This window comes from Thalassophryne amazonica, chromosome 9 (assembly GCF_902500255.1).
Source record: "Thalassophryne amazonica chromosome 9, fThaAma1.1, whole genome shotgun sequence".
Classification (NCBI taxonomy): Eukaryota; Metazoa; Chordata; class Actinopteri; order Batrachoidiformes; family Batrachoididae; genus Thalassophryne; species Thalassophryne amazonica.
Window position 1 is genome coordinate 5,300,507 of NC_047111.1, and position 16,161 is coordinate 5,316,667.

General features: G+C 47.1%; 1 protein-coding gene across 1 annotated transcript in view; it reads left to right on the plus strand.

Moving 5' to 3' along the window:
• Window positions 1–16,161, plus strand: part of si:ch211-283g2.1 (sodium- and chloride-dependent GABA transporter ine) — a 118,130-nt gene that overhangs the window by 85,604 nt on the left and 16,365 nt on the right. The window contains 3 exon segments of the mRNA XM_034178106.1: window positions 12,460–12,594; window positions 12,707–12,804; window positions 12,909–13,033. Of these exon segments, the coding sequence (XP_034033997.1) occupies window positions 12,460–12,594; window positions 12,707–12,804; window positions 12,909–13,033 (358 nt within the window).

Here is a 16,161-nt window from a genome sequence, read left to right on the forward strand (position 1 = left end):
CAACAAAGGCAACGGGTATCGGTTGCGAACCGTGATCTCGTTCAGCCCCCGATAATCAATGCATGGACGAAGACCGCCATCTTTTTTTCCCACAAAAAAGAAACCCGCTCCCATCGGAGAGGTGGAGTTACGGATCAGCCCGGCAGCTAAGGAGTCCCGGATGTAGGTCTCCATCTATTCGCGCTCAGGTCGGGAGAGGTTGTACAGCCTGCTGGACGGGAACTCCACGCCTGGCAACAAATCGATGGCACAATCATATGGACGGTGCGGGGGAAGAGTGAGTGCCGGATCCTTGCTAAAAACGTCAGCAAGATCGTGGTACTCAACCGGCACCGCCGACAGATTGGGGGGTACTTGGACCTGCTCCTTCGCCTGGGAACCGGGAGGAACCGAGGATCCCAAACACCTCCGATGGCAGGTTTCGCTCCACTGTACCACCACCCCGGACGGCCAATCAATCCGGGGATTGTGTTTCAACATCCAGGGGAACCCCAGAATCACACGGGAGGTAGAAGGAGTCACAAAAAACTCAATCTCCTCCCTATGATTCCCTGACACTACCAGCGTTACTGGTGGTGTCTTGTGTGTGAGTAAAGGGAGTAGGGTGCCATCTAGTGCTCGCACCTGCAATGGTGTAGGTAGCGCCACCAGAGGGAGCCCTACCTCCCTGGCCCATCTGCTGTCTAACAGATTCCCTTCTGACCCTGTGTCTACCAGTGCTGGGGCCTGAAGGGTTAAATCCCCACTAAGGATTGTAACTGGGAGTCGTGCGGCAATATGTGTGTGTCCCACGTGAAGTTTTTGGCCCACCCTAAGCCCAGTCTCTAGGGGCGGGCGTTGGTGTTTAACCGTTCGGGGCAATCGCTCAATTGATGCTCCATTGAGCCACAAACAAAACACGCCCCGCGTGGAAACCTCCTCTGTCTATTAGGTGGTCTAAATGTGACCCTGCTCGTGTCCATAGCTTCGTCAGCAGGGGGAGCTGTCGCCCCACGGGACGTAGAGGCCAGGGAGCGTGGGAAGGGTGGACCCTTCTCGGACCCGGAAGGAAGAGGGACGGCGCACGCCCGGCCACGTCCTTCGTCTCGTTCCCGATGGCGTTCCTCCAACCGATTGTCTAACCGTATAACGAGATCAATAAGCCCATCTAATTCCCGCGGTTCATCCTTGGCCACTAGGTGCTCCTTTAGGACTGACGACAGTCCGTTTACAAAGGCGGCGCGGAGCGCAGCGTTATTCCAGCCGGACCTCGCAGCCGCGATGCGGAAGTCGACTGCATAAGCGGCTGCGCTCCGGCGCCCCTGTCTCATCGACAGCAGCACAGTTGAAGCGGTCTCTCCCCTGTTAGGGTGATCAAACACAGTTCTGAACTCCCTCACAAACCCAGTGTACGTGTGAAGGAGCCGTGAATTTTGCTCCCAAAGCGCTGTAGCCCAAGCGCGTGCCTCTCCCCGAAGCAGAGTGATCACATAAGCTATTTTGCTTGCGTCTGACGCATACATGACGGGACGTTGTGCGAAGACGAGCGAACACTGCATAAGAAAGTCCGCGCACGTCTCCACACAACCTCCGTACGGCTCAGGAGGGCTTATGTATGCTTCAGGGGATGGTGGGAGGGGTTGTTGGACCACCACTGGAACATTAATATCTAGCACAGGATCGACAGGAGGAGGAGCTGCAGCAGCGCCCTGAGCGCTCGCCGCCACTTGCGCGGAGAGAGCCTCCACCCTGTGGTTCAGGAGGATGTTTTGCTTGGCTATTTGATCCATTCGAGCCGTAAAGGCGGTGAGGATATGCTGTAGCTCACCAATCACGCCTTCTGCAGATGCCTGCGCTCCCTGCTCTCCCATTGGTTGTTCAACAACCTGGTGACGCCCCTCGGAGTCCATGACGCTGGCCGAGATATCCTGTTGGGAAAGTGTAGTGACACGGACCCACAACAGGGGGTGTAAATGAACGGACAATGGAAGGAGTCAAATTCTAACACTTTACTGGTGTGAATGTCACAACCAAACACAGCAGAATCAGAATGTGCAACAGTCAATTAATAAAAGGTGTCGTGTGGGCAGGCTCGACGATAGGAGACGCCCGTCTGGAAACGAACCGGAACCACACGATTTCCACTGCCACCTGAACCCGAGGAATACTGGAGCCGCCAAGTCCCGGAGTCCCCAGGTGGCCACCTTCCCGGTGTGTCGGATCTGGTACTGCTGGCAGAAAGCAAAAGACAGTCAAAGGGTGGGTGTGTGAACACCCAGTAACAATGGTGGGAATGCCACCTCCACCTCTCACTCAGCGCGTTGCAGCGGTCTCAGCTGAAAAGGAGCGCCGTCTTGCACAGCCTCCTCAAAAACGACCGGTTCTCCTGCAAACACTCACAATAATAGATTTATCGATCTCACAAAAGGGACTGAGAGTATTACCTCCAGATGAAGATGATATCTCAGCAGTTTGGTGGAGGTGTCTTCCTTCTTTTATACCAGATGTGTTGATTAGTGACAGCTGTCACGGATGATGGGTGACAGCTGTCACCACGGCTTGTTCCTGAGGCGGCAGCGCCCTCTCGTGCCTGAAGCCCGCACTTCAGGCAGGGCGCCTTCTGGTGGTGGGCCAGCAGTACCTCCTCTTCTGGCAGCCCACACAACAAGTGCTTTAATAACAAAGGTGGAATTGACAACAGGTGAGAGACAAAGGTGGAGGCAGAACTACAGGACACATGTGAATGAACAGAACTCAGGGAGACAAATAACTGAACAGACAAAATAAATGAAGGGACAACAAATGATGAGTAGAAAATAAATAACAAACCAACCAAAACCGCAGAAGAAGAGAAATACAAAAGACGGAAATCAATGACAACCTTGGAGATGACAAAATGCAAACCAAATATGAAAAACATAGAATGAAACATCAAGATAATAAAACATAAATGACAGTCAAAACCAAAACTATGATCATAACCAAAACCTGAATCAACACGGATCAAAGCTGTTGAACAAAGAAGTAAACCGTGCATACCCGAAACTGGTAGACGACAGACACATAAACCAAAACCAAGGACAAGAGCAAAAACAAAAACAAGAGCAGGGGATTGGAAACACACAAGACACAGACGATGAATGGAGCAATGTGCATGACACACACACATACACGCAGGATGTGGAGAGACAGGTGCACACAATGGACCCGGGGAGACACACTCACACACATATCAACGTTTCAAAACAAAACGACGTTTCACCAGCAGCAGGGAGCAGTGCATGCAACAGACCAGGATGGATACACCCACACCGGCAGCAGGGAGAATTATACGCAACAAACCGGGGGACACACACCCACACACATGCACACACACTCACTGTTGTGGTCGAAACCACAGAACACAAGGAATTGGACCCCGGGATGTGGGTAGCCAGACACAAGAGGTTAAGTGCAGCAACAAGGTGTTTATTCTTTAGGTGACAATGAAATATACGAGTGTGAACAACAGTCTCACGTGACAAAAATCCAAAACATAACTAATGTCTTTTGGCAATGTAACCTAAAATTCAAAGTGACAAAAAACCCAAAATGCTATCAATGTCTGTAGATAAAGTGACATCAAAAAGTCCAAAGTGACAAAAATCCCAAAATGCTATGACAGTCTAGTGTGCCCACAAATGAAGTGATAAACAAAAGCCAACTGTCAAAAAATTGACAGTGCAAAAACACGTGCGGGGGAAGAGTGAGTGCCCGATCCTTGCTAAAAACGTCAGCAAGATCGTGGTACTCAACCGGCACCGCCGACAGATTGGGGGGTACTTGGACCTGCTCCTTCGCCTGGGAACCGGGAGGAACCGAGGATCCCAAACACCTCCGATGGCAGGTTTCGCTCCACTGTACCACCACCCCGGACGGCCAATCAATCCGGGGATTGTGTTTCAACATCCAGGGGAACCCCAGAATCACACGGGAGGTAGAAGGAGTCACAAAAAACTCAATCTCCTCCCTATGATTCCCTGACACTACCAGCGTTACTGGTGGTGTCTTGTGTGTGAGTAAAGGGAGTAGGGTGCCATCTAGTGCTCGCACCTGCAATGGTGTAGGTAGCGCCACCAGAGGGAGCCCTACCTCCCTGGCCCATCTGCTGTCTAACAGATTCCCTTCTGACCCTGTGTCTACCAGTGCTGGGGCCTGAAGGGTTAAATCCCCACTAAGGATTGTAACTGGGAGTCGTGCGGCAACATGTGTGTGTCCCACGTGAAGTTTTTGGCCCACCCTAAGCCCAGTCTCTAGGGGCGGGCGTTGGTGTTTAACCGTTCGGGGCAATCGCTCAATTGATGCTCCATTGAGCCACAAACAAAACACGCCCCGCGTGGAAACCTCCTCTGTCTAATAGGTGGTCTAAATGTGGCCCTGCTCGTGTCCATAGCTTCGTCAGCAGGGGGAGCTGTCGCCCCACGGGACGTAGAGGCCAGGGAGCGTGGGAAGGGCGGACCCTTCTCGGACCCGGAAGGAAGAGGGACGGCGCACGCCCGGCCACGTCCTTCGTCTCGTTCCCGATGGCGTTCCTCCAACCGATTGTCTAACTGTATAACGAGATCAATAAGCCCATCTAATTCCCGCGGTTCATCCTTGGCCACTAGGTGCTCCTTTAGGACTGACGACAGTCTGTTTACAAAGGCGGCGCGGAGCGCAGCGTTATTCCAGCCGGACCTCGCAGCCGCGATGCGGAAGTCGACTGCATAAGCGGCTGCGCTCCGGCGCCCCTGTCTCATCGACAGCAGCACAGTTGAAGCGGTCTCTCCCCTGTTAGGGTGATCAAACACAGTTCTGAACTCCCTCACAAACCCAGTGTACGTGTGAAGGAGCCGTGAATTTTGCTCCCAAAGCGCTGTAGCCCAAGCGCGTGCCTCTCCCCGAAGCAGAGTGATCACATAAGCTATTTTGCTTGCGTCTGACGCGTACATGACGGGACGTTGTGCGAAGACGAGCGAACACTGCATAAGAAAGTCCGCGCACGTCTCCACACAACCTCCGTACAGCTCAGGAGGGCTTATGTATGCTTCAGGGGATGGTGGGAGGGGTTGTTGGACCACCACTGGAACATTAATATCTAGCACAGGATCGACAGGAGGAGGAGCTGCAGCAGCGCCCTGAGCGCTCGCCGCCACTTGCGCGGAGAGAGCCTCCACCCTGCGGTTCAGGAGGATGTTTTGCTCGGCTATTTGATCCATTCGAGCCGTAAAGGCGGTGAGGATATGCTGTAGCTCACCAATCACGCCTTCTGCAGATGCCTGCGCTCCCTGCTCTCCCATTGGTTGTTCAACAACCTGGTGACGCCCCTCGAAGTCCATGACGCTGGCCGAGATATCCTGTTGGGAAAGTGTAGTGACACGGACCCACAACAGGGGGCGTAAATGAACGGACAATGAAAGGAGTCAAATTCTAACACTTTACTGGTGTGAATGTCACAACCAAACACAGCAGAATCAGAATGTGCAACAGTCAATTAATAAAAGGTGTCGTGTGGGCAGGCTCGACGATAGGAGACGCCCGTCTGGAAATGAACCGGAACCACACGATTTCCACCGCCACCTGAACCCGAGGAATACTGGAGCCGCCAAGTCCCGGAGTCCCCAGGTGGCCACCTTCCCGGTGTGTCGGATCTGGTACTGCTGGCAGAAAGCAAAAGACAGTCAAAGGGTGGGTGTGTGAACACCCAGTAACAATGGTGGGAATGCCACCTCCACCTCTCACTCAGCGCGTTGCAGCGGTCTCAGCTGAAAAGGAGCGCCGTCTTGCACAGCCTCCTCAAAAACGACCGGTTCTCCTGCAAACACTCACAATAATAGATTTATCGATCTCACAAAAGGAGAGTATTACCTCCAGATGAAGATGATATCTCAGCAGTTTGGTGGAGGTGTCTTCCTGCTTTTATACCAGACGTGTTGATTAGTGACAGCTGTCACGGATGATGGGTGACAGCTGTCACCACGGCTTGTTCCTGAGGCGGCAGCGCCCTCTCATGCCTGAAGCCCGCACTTCAGGCAGGGCGCCTTCTGGTGGTGGGCCAGCAGTACCTCCTCTTCTGGCAGCCCACACAACAAGTGCTTTAATAACAAAGGTGGAATTGACAACAGGTGAGAGACAAAGGTGGAGGCAGAACTACAGGACACATGTGAATGAACAGAACTCAGGGAGACAAATAACTGAACAGACAAAATAAATGAAGGGACAACAAATGATGAGTACAAAATAAATAACAAACCAACCAAAACCGCAGAAGAAGAGAAATACAAAAGACGGAAATCAATGACAACCTTGGAGATGACAAAATGCAAACCAAATATGAAAAACATAGAATGAAACATCAAGATAATAAAACATAAATGACAATCAAAACCAAAACTATGATCATAACCAAAACCTGAATCAACACGGATCAAAGCTGTTGAACAAAGAAGTAAACCGTGCATACCCGAAACTGGTAGACGACAGACACATAAACCAAAACCAAGGACAAGAGCAAAAACAAAAACAAGAGCAGGGGATTGGAAACACACAAGACACAGACGATGAATGGAGCAATGTGCATGACACACACACCTACACGCAGGATGTGGAGAGACAGGTGCACACAATGGACCCGGGGAGACACACTCACACACATATCAACGTTTCAAAACAAAACGACGTTTCACCAGCAGCAGGGAGAAGTGCACATAACAGACCGGGGAGCACATACATACACTCACATACCCAAGGCAGGGAGCAGTGCATGCAACAGACCAGGATGGATACACCCACACCGGCAGCAGGGAGAATTATACGCAACAAACCGGGGGACACACATGCACACACACTCACTGTTGTGGTCGAAACCACAGAACACAAGGAATTGGACCCCGGGATGAGGGTAGCCAGACACAAGAGGTTAAGTGCAGCAACAAGGTGTTTATTCTTTAGGTGACAATGAAATATACGAGTGTGAACAACAGTCTCACGTGACAAAAATCCAAAACATAACTAATGTCTTTTGGCAATGTAACCTAAAATTCAAAGTGACAAAAAACCCAAAATGCTATCAATGTCTGTAGATAAAGTGACATCAAAAAGTCCAAAGTGACAAAAATCCCAAAATGCTATGACAGTCTAGTGTGCCCACAAATGAAGTGATAAACAAAAGCCAACTGTCAAAAAATTGACAGTGCAAAAACACGTACTATAAAGGTGTGAACTATGGGTTACGCTGGGCAAGGTGAGTGACACAGGAAACAAGGCCCAGGAACATCGACACAGGGAGTCAAGGTGAAAGTGATCAACTAGCAAATGAAAAGATAGACAGCTGTGGTTTTACAATCCCAATTCCAATCAAGTTGGGACGTTGTGTAAAATGTCAATAAAAACAGAATACAATGATCAGCAAATCCTCTTCAACCTATATTCAATTGAATACACCACAAAGACAAGATATTTAATGTTCAAACTGATAAACCTTGTTGGGGTTTTTTTGCAAATATTTGCTCATTTTGAAATGGATGCCTGCAACATGATTCAAAAAAGTTGGGACAGTGGTATGTTTACCACTGTGTTACATCACCTTTCCTTCTAACAACACTCAATAAGTGTTTGGGAACTGAGGACACTCATGATTAGGTATAAAAGGAGCATCTCCAAAAGTCTCAGCTGTTCACAAGCAAGGATGTGGTAAGGATCACCACTTTGTGAACAACTGCATGAAAAAATAGTCCAGCAGAATGTTTATCAACGTTCAATTGCAAGGAATTTAGGTATTCCATCATCTACAGGCCATAATATAATCAAAATTCAGGGAATCTGGAGAACTTTCTACACGTAAGCAGCAAGGAATGCATGAATGCCTGTGACCTTCGAACCCTCAGGCGGCACTGCATTAAAAACCGACATCATTGTGTAAAGGATTTTACCGTGTGGGCACACACAGTTCGCTGCTACATCTACAAGTGCAAGTTAAAACTCTACCATGCAAAGTGAAAGCCATACATCAACGACATCCAGAAACGCCGCCGCCTTCACTGGACCCAAGCTCATTTGAAATGTACAAACATAAAGTGGAAAAGTGTGCTGTGGTCTGATGAGTCCACATTTCAAATTGTTTTTGGAAATCATGGACGTTGTGTCCTCCGGACAAAAGAGGAAAAAGACCATCCAGATTGTTACCAGTGCAAAGTTCAAAAGCCAGCATCTGTGATGGTGTGGGGGTGTGTTAGTGCCCATGGCATGGACAACTTACACATCTGTGATGGCACCATCAATGCTGAAAGGTACATCCAGGTTTTGGAGCAACACATGCTGCCATCCAAGCAACGTCTTTTTCAGGGACATCCTGCTTATTTCAGCAAGACAATGCCAAGCCACATTCTGCACGTGTTACAACAGCGTGGCTACGTAGTAAAAGAGTGCAGGTACTAGACTGGCCTGACTGCAGTCCAGACCTGCCACCCATTGAAAATATGTGGCACATTATCAATCAATCAATCAATCAATTTTATTTATATAGCGCCAAATCACAACAAACAGTTGCCCCAAGGCGCTTTATATTGTAAGGCAAGGCCATACAATAATTACGTAAAAACCCCAATGGTCAAAACGACCCCCTGTGAGCAAGCACTTGGCGACAGTGGGAAGGAAAAAGCGACAAAATATGACAACAGAGACCCTGGACTGTTGAACAACTGAATTCATACATCAAGCAAGAATGGGAAAGAATTCCACCTACAAAGCTTCAACAATTAGTGTCCTCAGTTCCCAAAAGTCCCAACTTCATTGGAATTAGAGTTGTAAACAGGAAAACTAATGAGTGACAGGTGTGTGACAAGTGAAAATGGAAACACTGGAGACATGAGATGCAGACCCACTGTTGCAAAAAAAAATCGGTCCGCCCTGCCTTCACTGCACATGTATCATTAGCTGCGGTTCATTTATTATCACCTGGTTTCTGCTTCAAACTGCCTCCAGTCATCATCTATTTCAGCGACAGATATCTGAAGCTTTGGTACAACAATCATTTCCACATAAATTGAGCATTATTTCATCAATAAAAGACAGATGAAGTGATCAGAGTGCTGCAGCTACATGAGCTGCTAGCTGATGCGTTCACTGCGTGTCGGTTATTTCAAAGCGCCATGAAGTTTCACTGAGTTTCTGCTTAAAATGGCCTAATTTCTGCCTAAAACTTACTTTAAAATCAATTAAGAGGTTTTACCTTTATTATCTGATGGTTAATAATCCCATTAATCCATTTGATTGCTTTGGGTGAAGAGACTCCATCTCAGACGAGTTCAGTGAATGCAGTCAGACCAATTTCATCACAGGAGTGGGAAAAATAAACTTGATCATGAATTACAAACCAAACTATAACATAAAATGCCAAAAACAAATGAGGACCAACAATCAATAAATAATCAGAGAGTCACAAGAACTGCGAGCTGACAGGAACTCAAGGAACATACAAATACCACATCACAGATTAACAAAAACCCCATAAATCAAGAAACCAAAAGACAATATACACATAATCACAGAAGGGCTGAGGAAGGTGAGGCTGGCTTTTGCTGTAGCCAAAGTGTCGGAACCCTGGTCTGCCCGCCAACAATGGCAGCTTGACTACATCCCAGAGTTCATCACAGACATCCAACACATCGCCAGCAAGGCGAACTCTGTCACTCTCCTGCCTCTCCCGAGCCTTCACAGCCACAATCCACCTGGACCTGGACTAGGCCCTCATGGCAGCCAATCAGGTTGCTGAGCCAGAGGTGCAAACACTCAGGACTGCGGCCACCGGATTACAGCTGACGGACCTCACTTTCGGTGAGGGCGGCACCAGGCTGCTCTTTGATGTTTCCACAGGACAGCCACAACCTGTCAGCCCAGCCGCAGTAAGCGGCACATCTTTAAGGCTGTGCACCACCTTTCCCACCCGGGGATGAAACCGTCACAAAGGTTGGTGGCAATCAGGTTTGTCTGGCATGGGCTCAAAAAAGATGTTAGAGCCTGGGTGGCCTCTTGTGGCAACTGCCAGGGCTCCAAGGTCTACTGAAACATCAAAGCCCCCCTCACTTCCTAGTACCAGAACAGAGGTTTGATCACATGAATGTGGACCTCATGGGACCCACATTTCTTTTCCTGGCAGGTCCCCTGCTGAGCAATGTTCTATTGATGTCTTGATAATGTGAATGCAAACTTTGATCACTCACTGCATTGTGCCAAGCGCAGACAACTGTCTACACCTGCTGTTCATGCAATCAGCCAGCCCGGCCCTTTGAGTTTCACTGTCAAGTCCCCTGCAGGGTATGAAGCTGGGCCTGGAAAGTTTTCAGTAGTTTTGTGTATGTGTGTGTGTTTGTGTGAGTAAAGGACACAACATTCTACACTGTAGAAATCATATTTCTTCATTTCTTCCGACTCAATTTCTGCAGTATGTTACTTTATTCTGCATCAGGTTTAAAGAATATCGCTGATTCTCAATCAATTTTGATGATGTTGCAAACAACAACTGACAGAAATCTGAGTGGTGTGCTAAGTGGCCAATTTTGGCACTACGCACTACTTACTTTCAAATCCAACATGCGTTTTCAGTCTGTTGACTTGTTCGCACATCTGGGCACTCCGTCTGTGAGGTCTTACCAATGTGCTTAGCAACACCAGCTGGAGTGACACTAATCGAGCTGGGTGGAATCGTTTAAGTCAGACAGTATAATTAGATGCGGGATTTTACATTTTAGCCACTGTTATTGTTTCTAAATGCCTGGGCAGTGGATTGTACCAACAAAGCGAGAAGGAAAATGAAATGGGGAGGTGATGGTCTAGTGGTTAAGGCGTTGGGCTTGAGACCAGAAGATCCTCTGTTCAAATCCCAGTCTGTCTGGAAAATCACTAAGGGCCCTTGGGCAAGGTCCTTAATCCCCTATTGCTCCTGGTGTGTAGTGAGCGTCTTGTGTGGCAGCACCCTCACTTCGGGGTGAATGTGAGGCATTACTGTAAAGTGCTTTGTGCATCTGATGCAGATGGAAAAGCGCTATATAAATGCAGTCCATTTATTTAAGGTCCCAACAACAGAAATACAACTAAATTCAAACAAATAATTACTTGAATGTAGAATTCAAGAGCAAATACCACTCCAGACAGGATGTGTCTCTATGGTAAAACACGTCAACAGCTGCGTATTGTCACTCCGGTGACTGATCAGAAGCAAATTGGAAGTGACGTTACCGCGACCGCATCAATTCTTCCCCCACACCGTTTTAGATCAGATCATGTGACCACATGCAATACGCTGTTCAAAGACAAATTCAGCATCAGATCACCACCTGTGGTTACAATGCGTGTCCAGCTCCATATGTTAAAGCCTGTTTCATATGTGTATTCCAGTTCTGTTTTATATGCGTTAATAAACCAAGATGCACATACCTGCTTTCTTGGCAGGACCCCTGCCAGGTGATGTACGATTGATTGTTCTCAAAGCTGTCTGATCACACATATTTGAATTCTGATCACTCACTGCATGGTGGCAGGAGCAGGCAGCAGTCTGCCCCCTGCTGTGTGTGTAACCAGCTGGCCTGGTCCTTTTTTACTGTTGAAACCTCTGCGGTGTGAGGAGCTGTTAGCTGTTCTGACATCTCTGCATGATGGAGCCATGGTCCAGGTCTAAGGAGGAGGAGAAACGCATTTCTAGTCTGCACTGGAGTCAGGCAACGATGTGTGATTGCATCCGTGAACTTCAGCTTGTTCCTTGTTGCAGAGATGCTACACACATCAACCCAGAAGACTGCGTCCCCTTGCATTCCGTTTGCTATGTTTATGTATTTTGGGTCAAGGATGAACACCACAAAGACAGAAAGTTGATAGGACTAATATTTTTTGGAAAATTTAAGGATGTTACGTAACAACAGTGAACAATGGACATTGATATCACCATTAAACAGTTCCTGGTAACCAGACAAGCTCTGAACAAAGGAAATGTCTCAACCTTGCCAGCTGTAGAACATGACATCAACTATATGTGCCAAATAATAAATACAATTATTCACAACAACCAACCTTGAAAAATGTCAGCTACCTATTTTATAAACCCTAGCAGGGGTGGTGGATGAGTGGTTAGTGCACTTGATTTTTAGTACAGAAGGTTCCCGGTTCAAATCTCACTCCTGCCACATTTCTCCATGCAATGTGGAGTTGCATCAGGAAGGGCATCCGGCGTAAAACTTGTGCCAAATTAACATGCAGATCCACCTCAGATCTGCTGTGGCGACACACAAGGGAGCAGCCGAACGGTCTTACTTTGTCCCATTTTATAAACATTGCCCAAATCTAGAACCCGTGGATCCTCATGGGCAACATACTAGTTGTGTATTTAAGTAGAGTACTGTATTTTTTTTAGTTAGTCTCAGTGTTTTGTACTTTGTGTGTGTGTGTGTGTGTGTGTGTGTGTGTGTGGAGGTTGTGTACTTCACAGCTCTGTTTCCATATCTGGTACTGTTTGCTGTGCTCATCATGAACATGCAGCTTCCTGGATCATTAGACGGAATAATCTTTTTTATTGTGCCGCAGTGGGAATTGCTGCTTTCTGTGGAGGTAAGAACAAAGTAAAAGTCATCAGATCACATGTCACTAAATGTAAAGCTGCTGTAGTGATACTGGTGCTACAGGTCAGGCTGGTGTTTTTTTTATGACACTGTGTTGGTAGGTGTGGGTGAACGCTGCAGCTCAGATCTTTAACTCCATTGGGATTGGTTATGGTTCCCTCATGGCCATGTCCAGCTACAACTCCTTCAACAACAACGTGTTTGAAGTAAGAATCTACAATGGATGATCCTCTCAACTCAAATTGCCCCTTATCAACAGGAAAATGAGGATTTGAGATGATCTAAACATCTTCTCTTCTGCAGAGACACCCTGGTCATTTCCATCGTCAACTCCCTCACCAGCATCCTGGCTGGTTTTGTCATCTTTGGTGCCCTTGGATACATGTCTCACCTGCAGGGGATTCCTATCGAAAACCTGGCTGTGGATGGTACGGCAATAAACCAACTTCTGTTCATACAAAGGAAAAGTTGAAATCATTGGCATTGCCATTGCTCCTCAATTAGTAGTTTTTAAAAAGATATGTTCAGCACATACATGCATCCAGAAAGTATTCACAGCGCTTCACTTTTTCCACATTTTGTTATGTTACAGCCTTATTCAATAATGGAGTAAATTAATTTTTTCCCTCAAAATTCTGCTCACAACACTTCATACATGGTAAATGGACTGCCTTTATGTAGAGCTATATAGGACAAAAACCAGTTGGACCGGATCAACAAAACAGACGGGACCAGGTGAAGCAAGCCTGCAGAGCTAGTGGGACTGGAAGAACAACTGGATGCAATGTAGGAGCACAGCTGGGAACCTGTGGCAACCCGGTTTCAACCCAGAGGAACACAGAAGTTCTGCTGGAGGAAAGCAGAGATTCTGGCCCCTGAACCAATGGAGGATCTGAGGTTAAATCTGGAACCGTGATGATATGAGATGATGGTCGGCTGTGGACACCCACTCAGCAGGAATGCTAATCAGCCGTGAGATGCCACTCAACAGAGCAATGTGCTGTCTTGACAGCTGGGAGATGAGCCATAACATCACCAGCAGCTGATGCACCAAGCAAACAGCAAACTTGCCACAGCAGCTCCACCTGGAGAGAGAGAACAGAGCAGAACACCCAGACAGACCAGACAGAATCAGGGGTAAACCGCAACAATTACAGCCTCAAGTCTTCTTGAATATGATGCCACAAACTTGGTGCACCGATCTTTGGGCAGTTTTGTCCATTCCTCTTTGCAGCACCTCACAAGCTCCATCAGGTTGGATGGGGAGCGTCGGTGCACAGACATTTTCAGATCTCTCCAGAGATGTTCAGTCAGATTCAGGTCTGGGCTCTGTCTGGTCCACTCAAGAACATTCACAGAGTTGTCCTGAAGCCACTCCTTTGATATCTTTGCTGTGTGTTTAGGGTCATTGTCCTGCTGAAAGATGAACCGTTGTCCCAGTCTGAGGCCAAGAGCGCTCTGGAGCAGGTTTTCATCCAGGATGTCTCTGTTCTTCGCTGCCATTCATCTTTCCCTCATCCTGACTAGTCTCCCAGTTCCTGCTGCTGAAAAAACATCCCCACAGCATGATGCCGCCACCACCATGCTTCACTGTAGGGATGATGCCTGGTTTACTCCAAACATTACGCCTGGCATTCACACCAAAAGTTCAATCTTTGTCTCATCTGACCAGAGAATTGTGTTTCTCGTGGTCTGAGAGTCCTTCAGGTGCCTCTTGTCAAACTCCAGGCGGGCAGCCATGTGCCTTTTACTAAGGAGTGGTTTCTGTCTAGCCACTCTACCATACAGGCCTGATTGGTGGATTGCTGCAGAGTGGTTGTCTTCTGGAAGGTTCCTCCTCTCTCCACACAGGAATGCTGGAGCTCTGACAGAGTGACCATCCAGTTCTTGGTCACCTCCCTGAACTAAGGTCCTTCTCCCCTGATCGCTCAGGCTTTAGACAGGCAGCCAGCTCTAGGAAGCGTCCTGGTGGATCAGAACTTCTTCTATTTATGGATGATGGAGACCACTCTAAAAAATGAACCACTGTCTCAATGGTAAAGTGATGTACAATTTGCATCGTTATTTCAGTTTAACTAGATAACTAGTCTTGTGGCTTGACTCCGTCACACCAGATACTGACTGGTATCCCCCCCCAATAAACCAAAACTGCACCTTTCAGAGTGGCCTTTTATTGTGGGCAGTCTAGGCACACCTGTGCACTAATCCTGGTGTCTATCAGCATCTTGATATGGCACACCTGTGAGGTGGGATGGATTATCTCAGCAAAGGAGAAGTGCTCACTATCACAGATTTAGACTGGTTTGTGAACAATATTGAGGGAAATGGTGATATTGTGTATGTGGAAAAAGTTTTAGATCTTTGAGTTCATCTCATACCAAATGGGAGCAAAACCAAAAGTGTTGCGTTTATATTTTTGTTGAGTATATAATATATATATATATATATATATATATATACAGTAGTGTTCAGAATAATAGTAGTGCTATGTGACTAAAAAGATTAATCCAGGTTTTGAGTATATTTCTTATTGTTACATGGGAAACAAGGTACCAGTAGATTCAGTAGATTCTCATAAATCCCACAAGACCAAGCATTCATGATATGCACACTGTTAAGGCTATGAAATTGGGCTATTAGTTAAAAAAAAAAGTAGAAAGGGGGTGTTCACAATAGTAGTAGCATCTGCTGTTGACGCTACAAACTCAAAACTATTATGTTCAAACTGCTTTTTTAGCAATCCTGTGAATCACTAAACTAGTATTTAGTTGTATAACCACAGTTTTTCATGATTTTCTTCACATCTGCGAGGCATTAATTTTGTTGGTTTGGAACCAAGATTTTGCTCGTTTACTAGTGTGCTTGGGGTCATTGTCTTGTTGAAACACCCATTTCAAGGGCATGTCCTCTTCAGCATAAGGCAACATGACCTCTTCAAGTATTTTGACATATCCAAACTGATCCATGATACCTGGTATGCGATATATCAAATCAAATCAAAATCAAGTCAATTTATTTATATTGGGGTTAATCACAACAACAGTTGCCCAAGGCACTTTATATTGTAAGGCAAAAGCCATACAATAATTACAGAAAAACCCCAACGGTCAAAACAACCCCCTATGAGCAAGCACTTGGCGACAGTGGGAAGGAAAAACTCCCTTTTAACAGAAGATATATATGGCCCAACACCATACGAGCTCTGTCCAAAAAGTAACGGACCTTTTCATTTTTTTCAAAAACTATATGGATTTGAATCACGTGTGATTGCATCAGCCAAGCTTGAACCTTCGTGCGCATGCGTGAGTTTTTTCACGCCTGTCGGTTGCGTCATTCGCCTGTGGGCCGGCTTGAGTGAGCACTGGTCCATCCCCCTCGTCGGATTTCTTTTGTCTGGGAAATGGCTGAGAGACTGCCGCTTTGCTCCATGAAATTTTTTTCAGAAACAGTTAGAGACAGCCAGTTGGAAACCATTCGAAAGATTCAGATGGCTTTCGGAGAAGATTCTGTCTGCGTCACACGGATTAAGTTGTGTTAAAACCTTTTTAAAGACGGC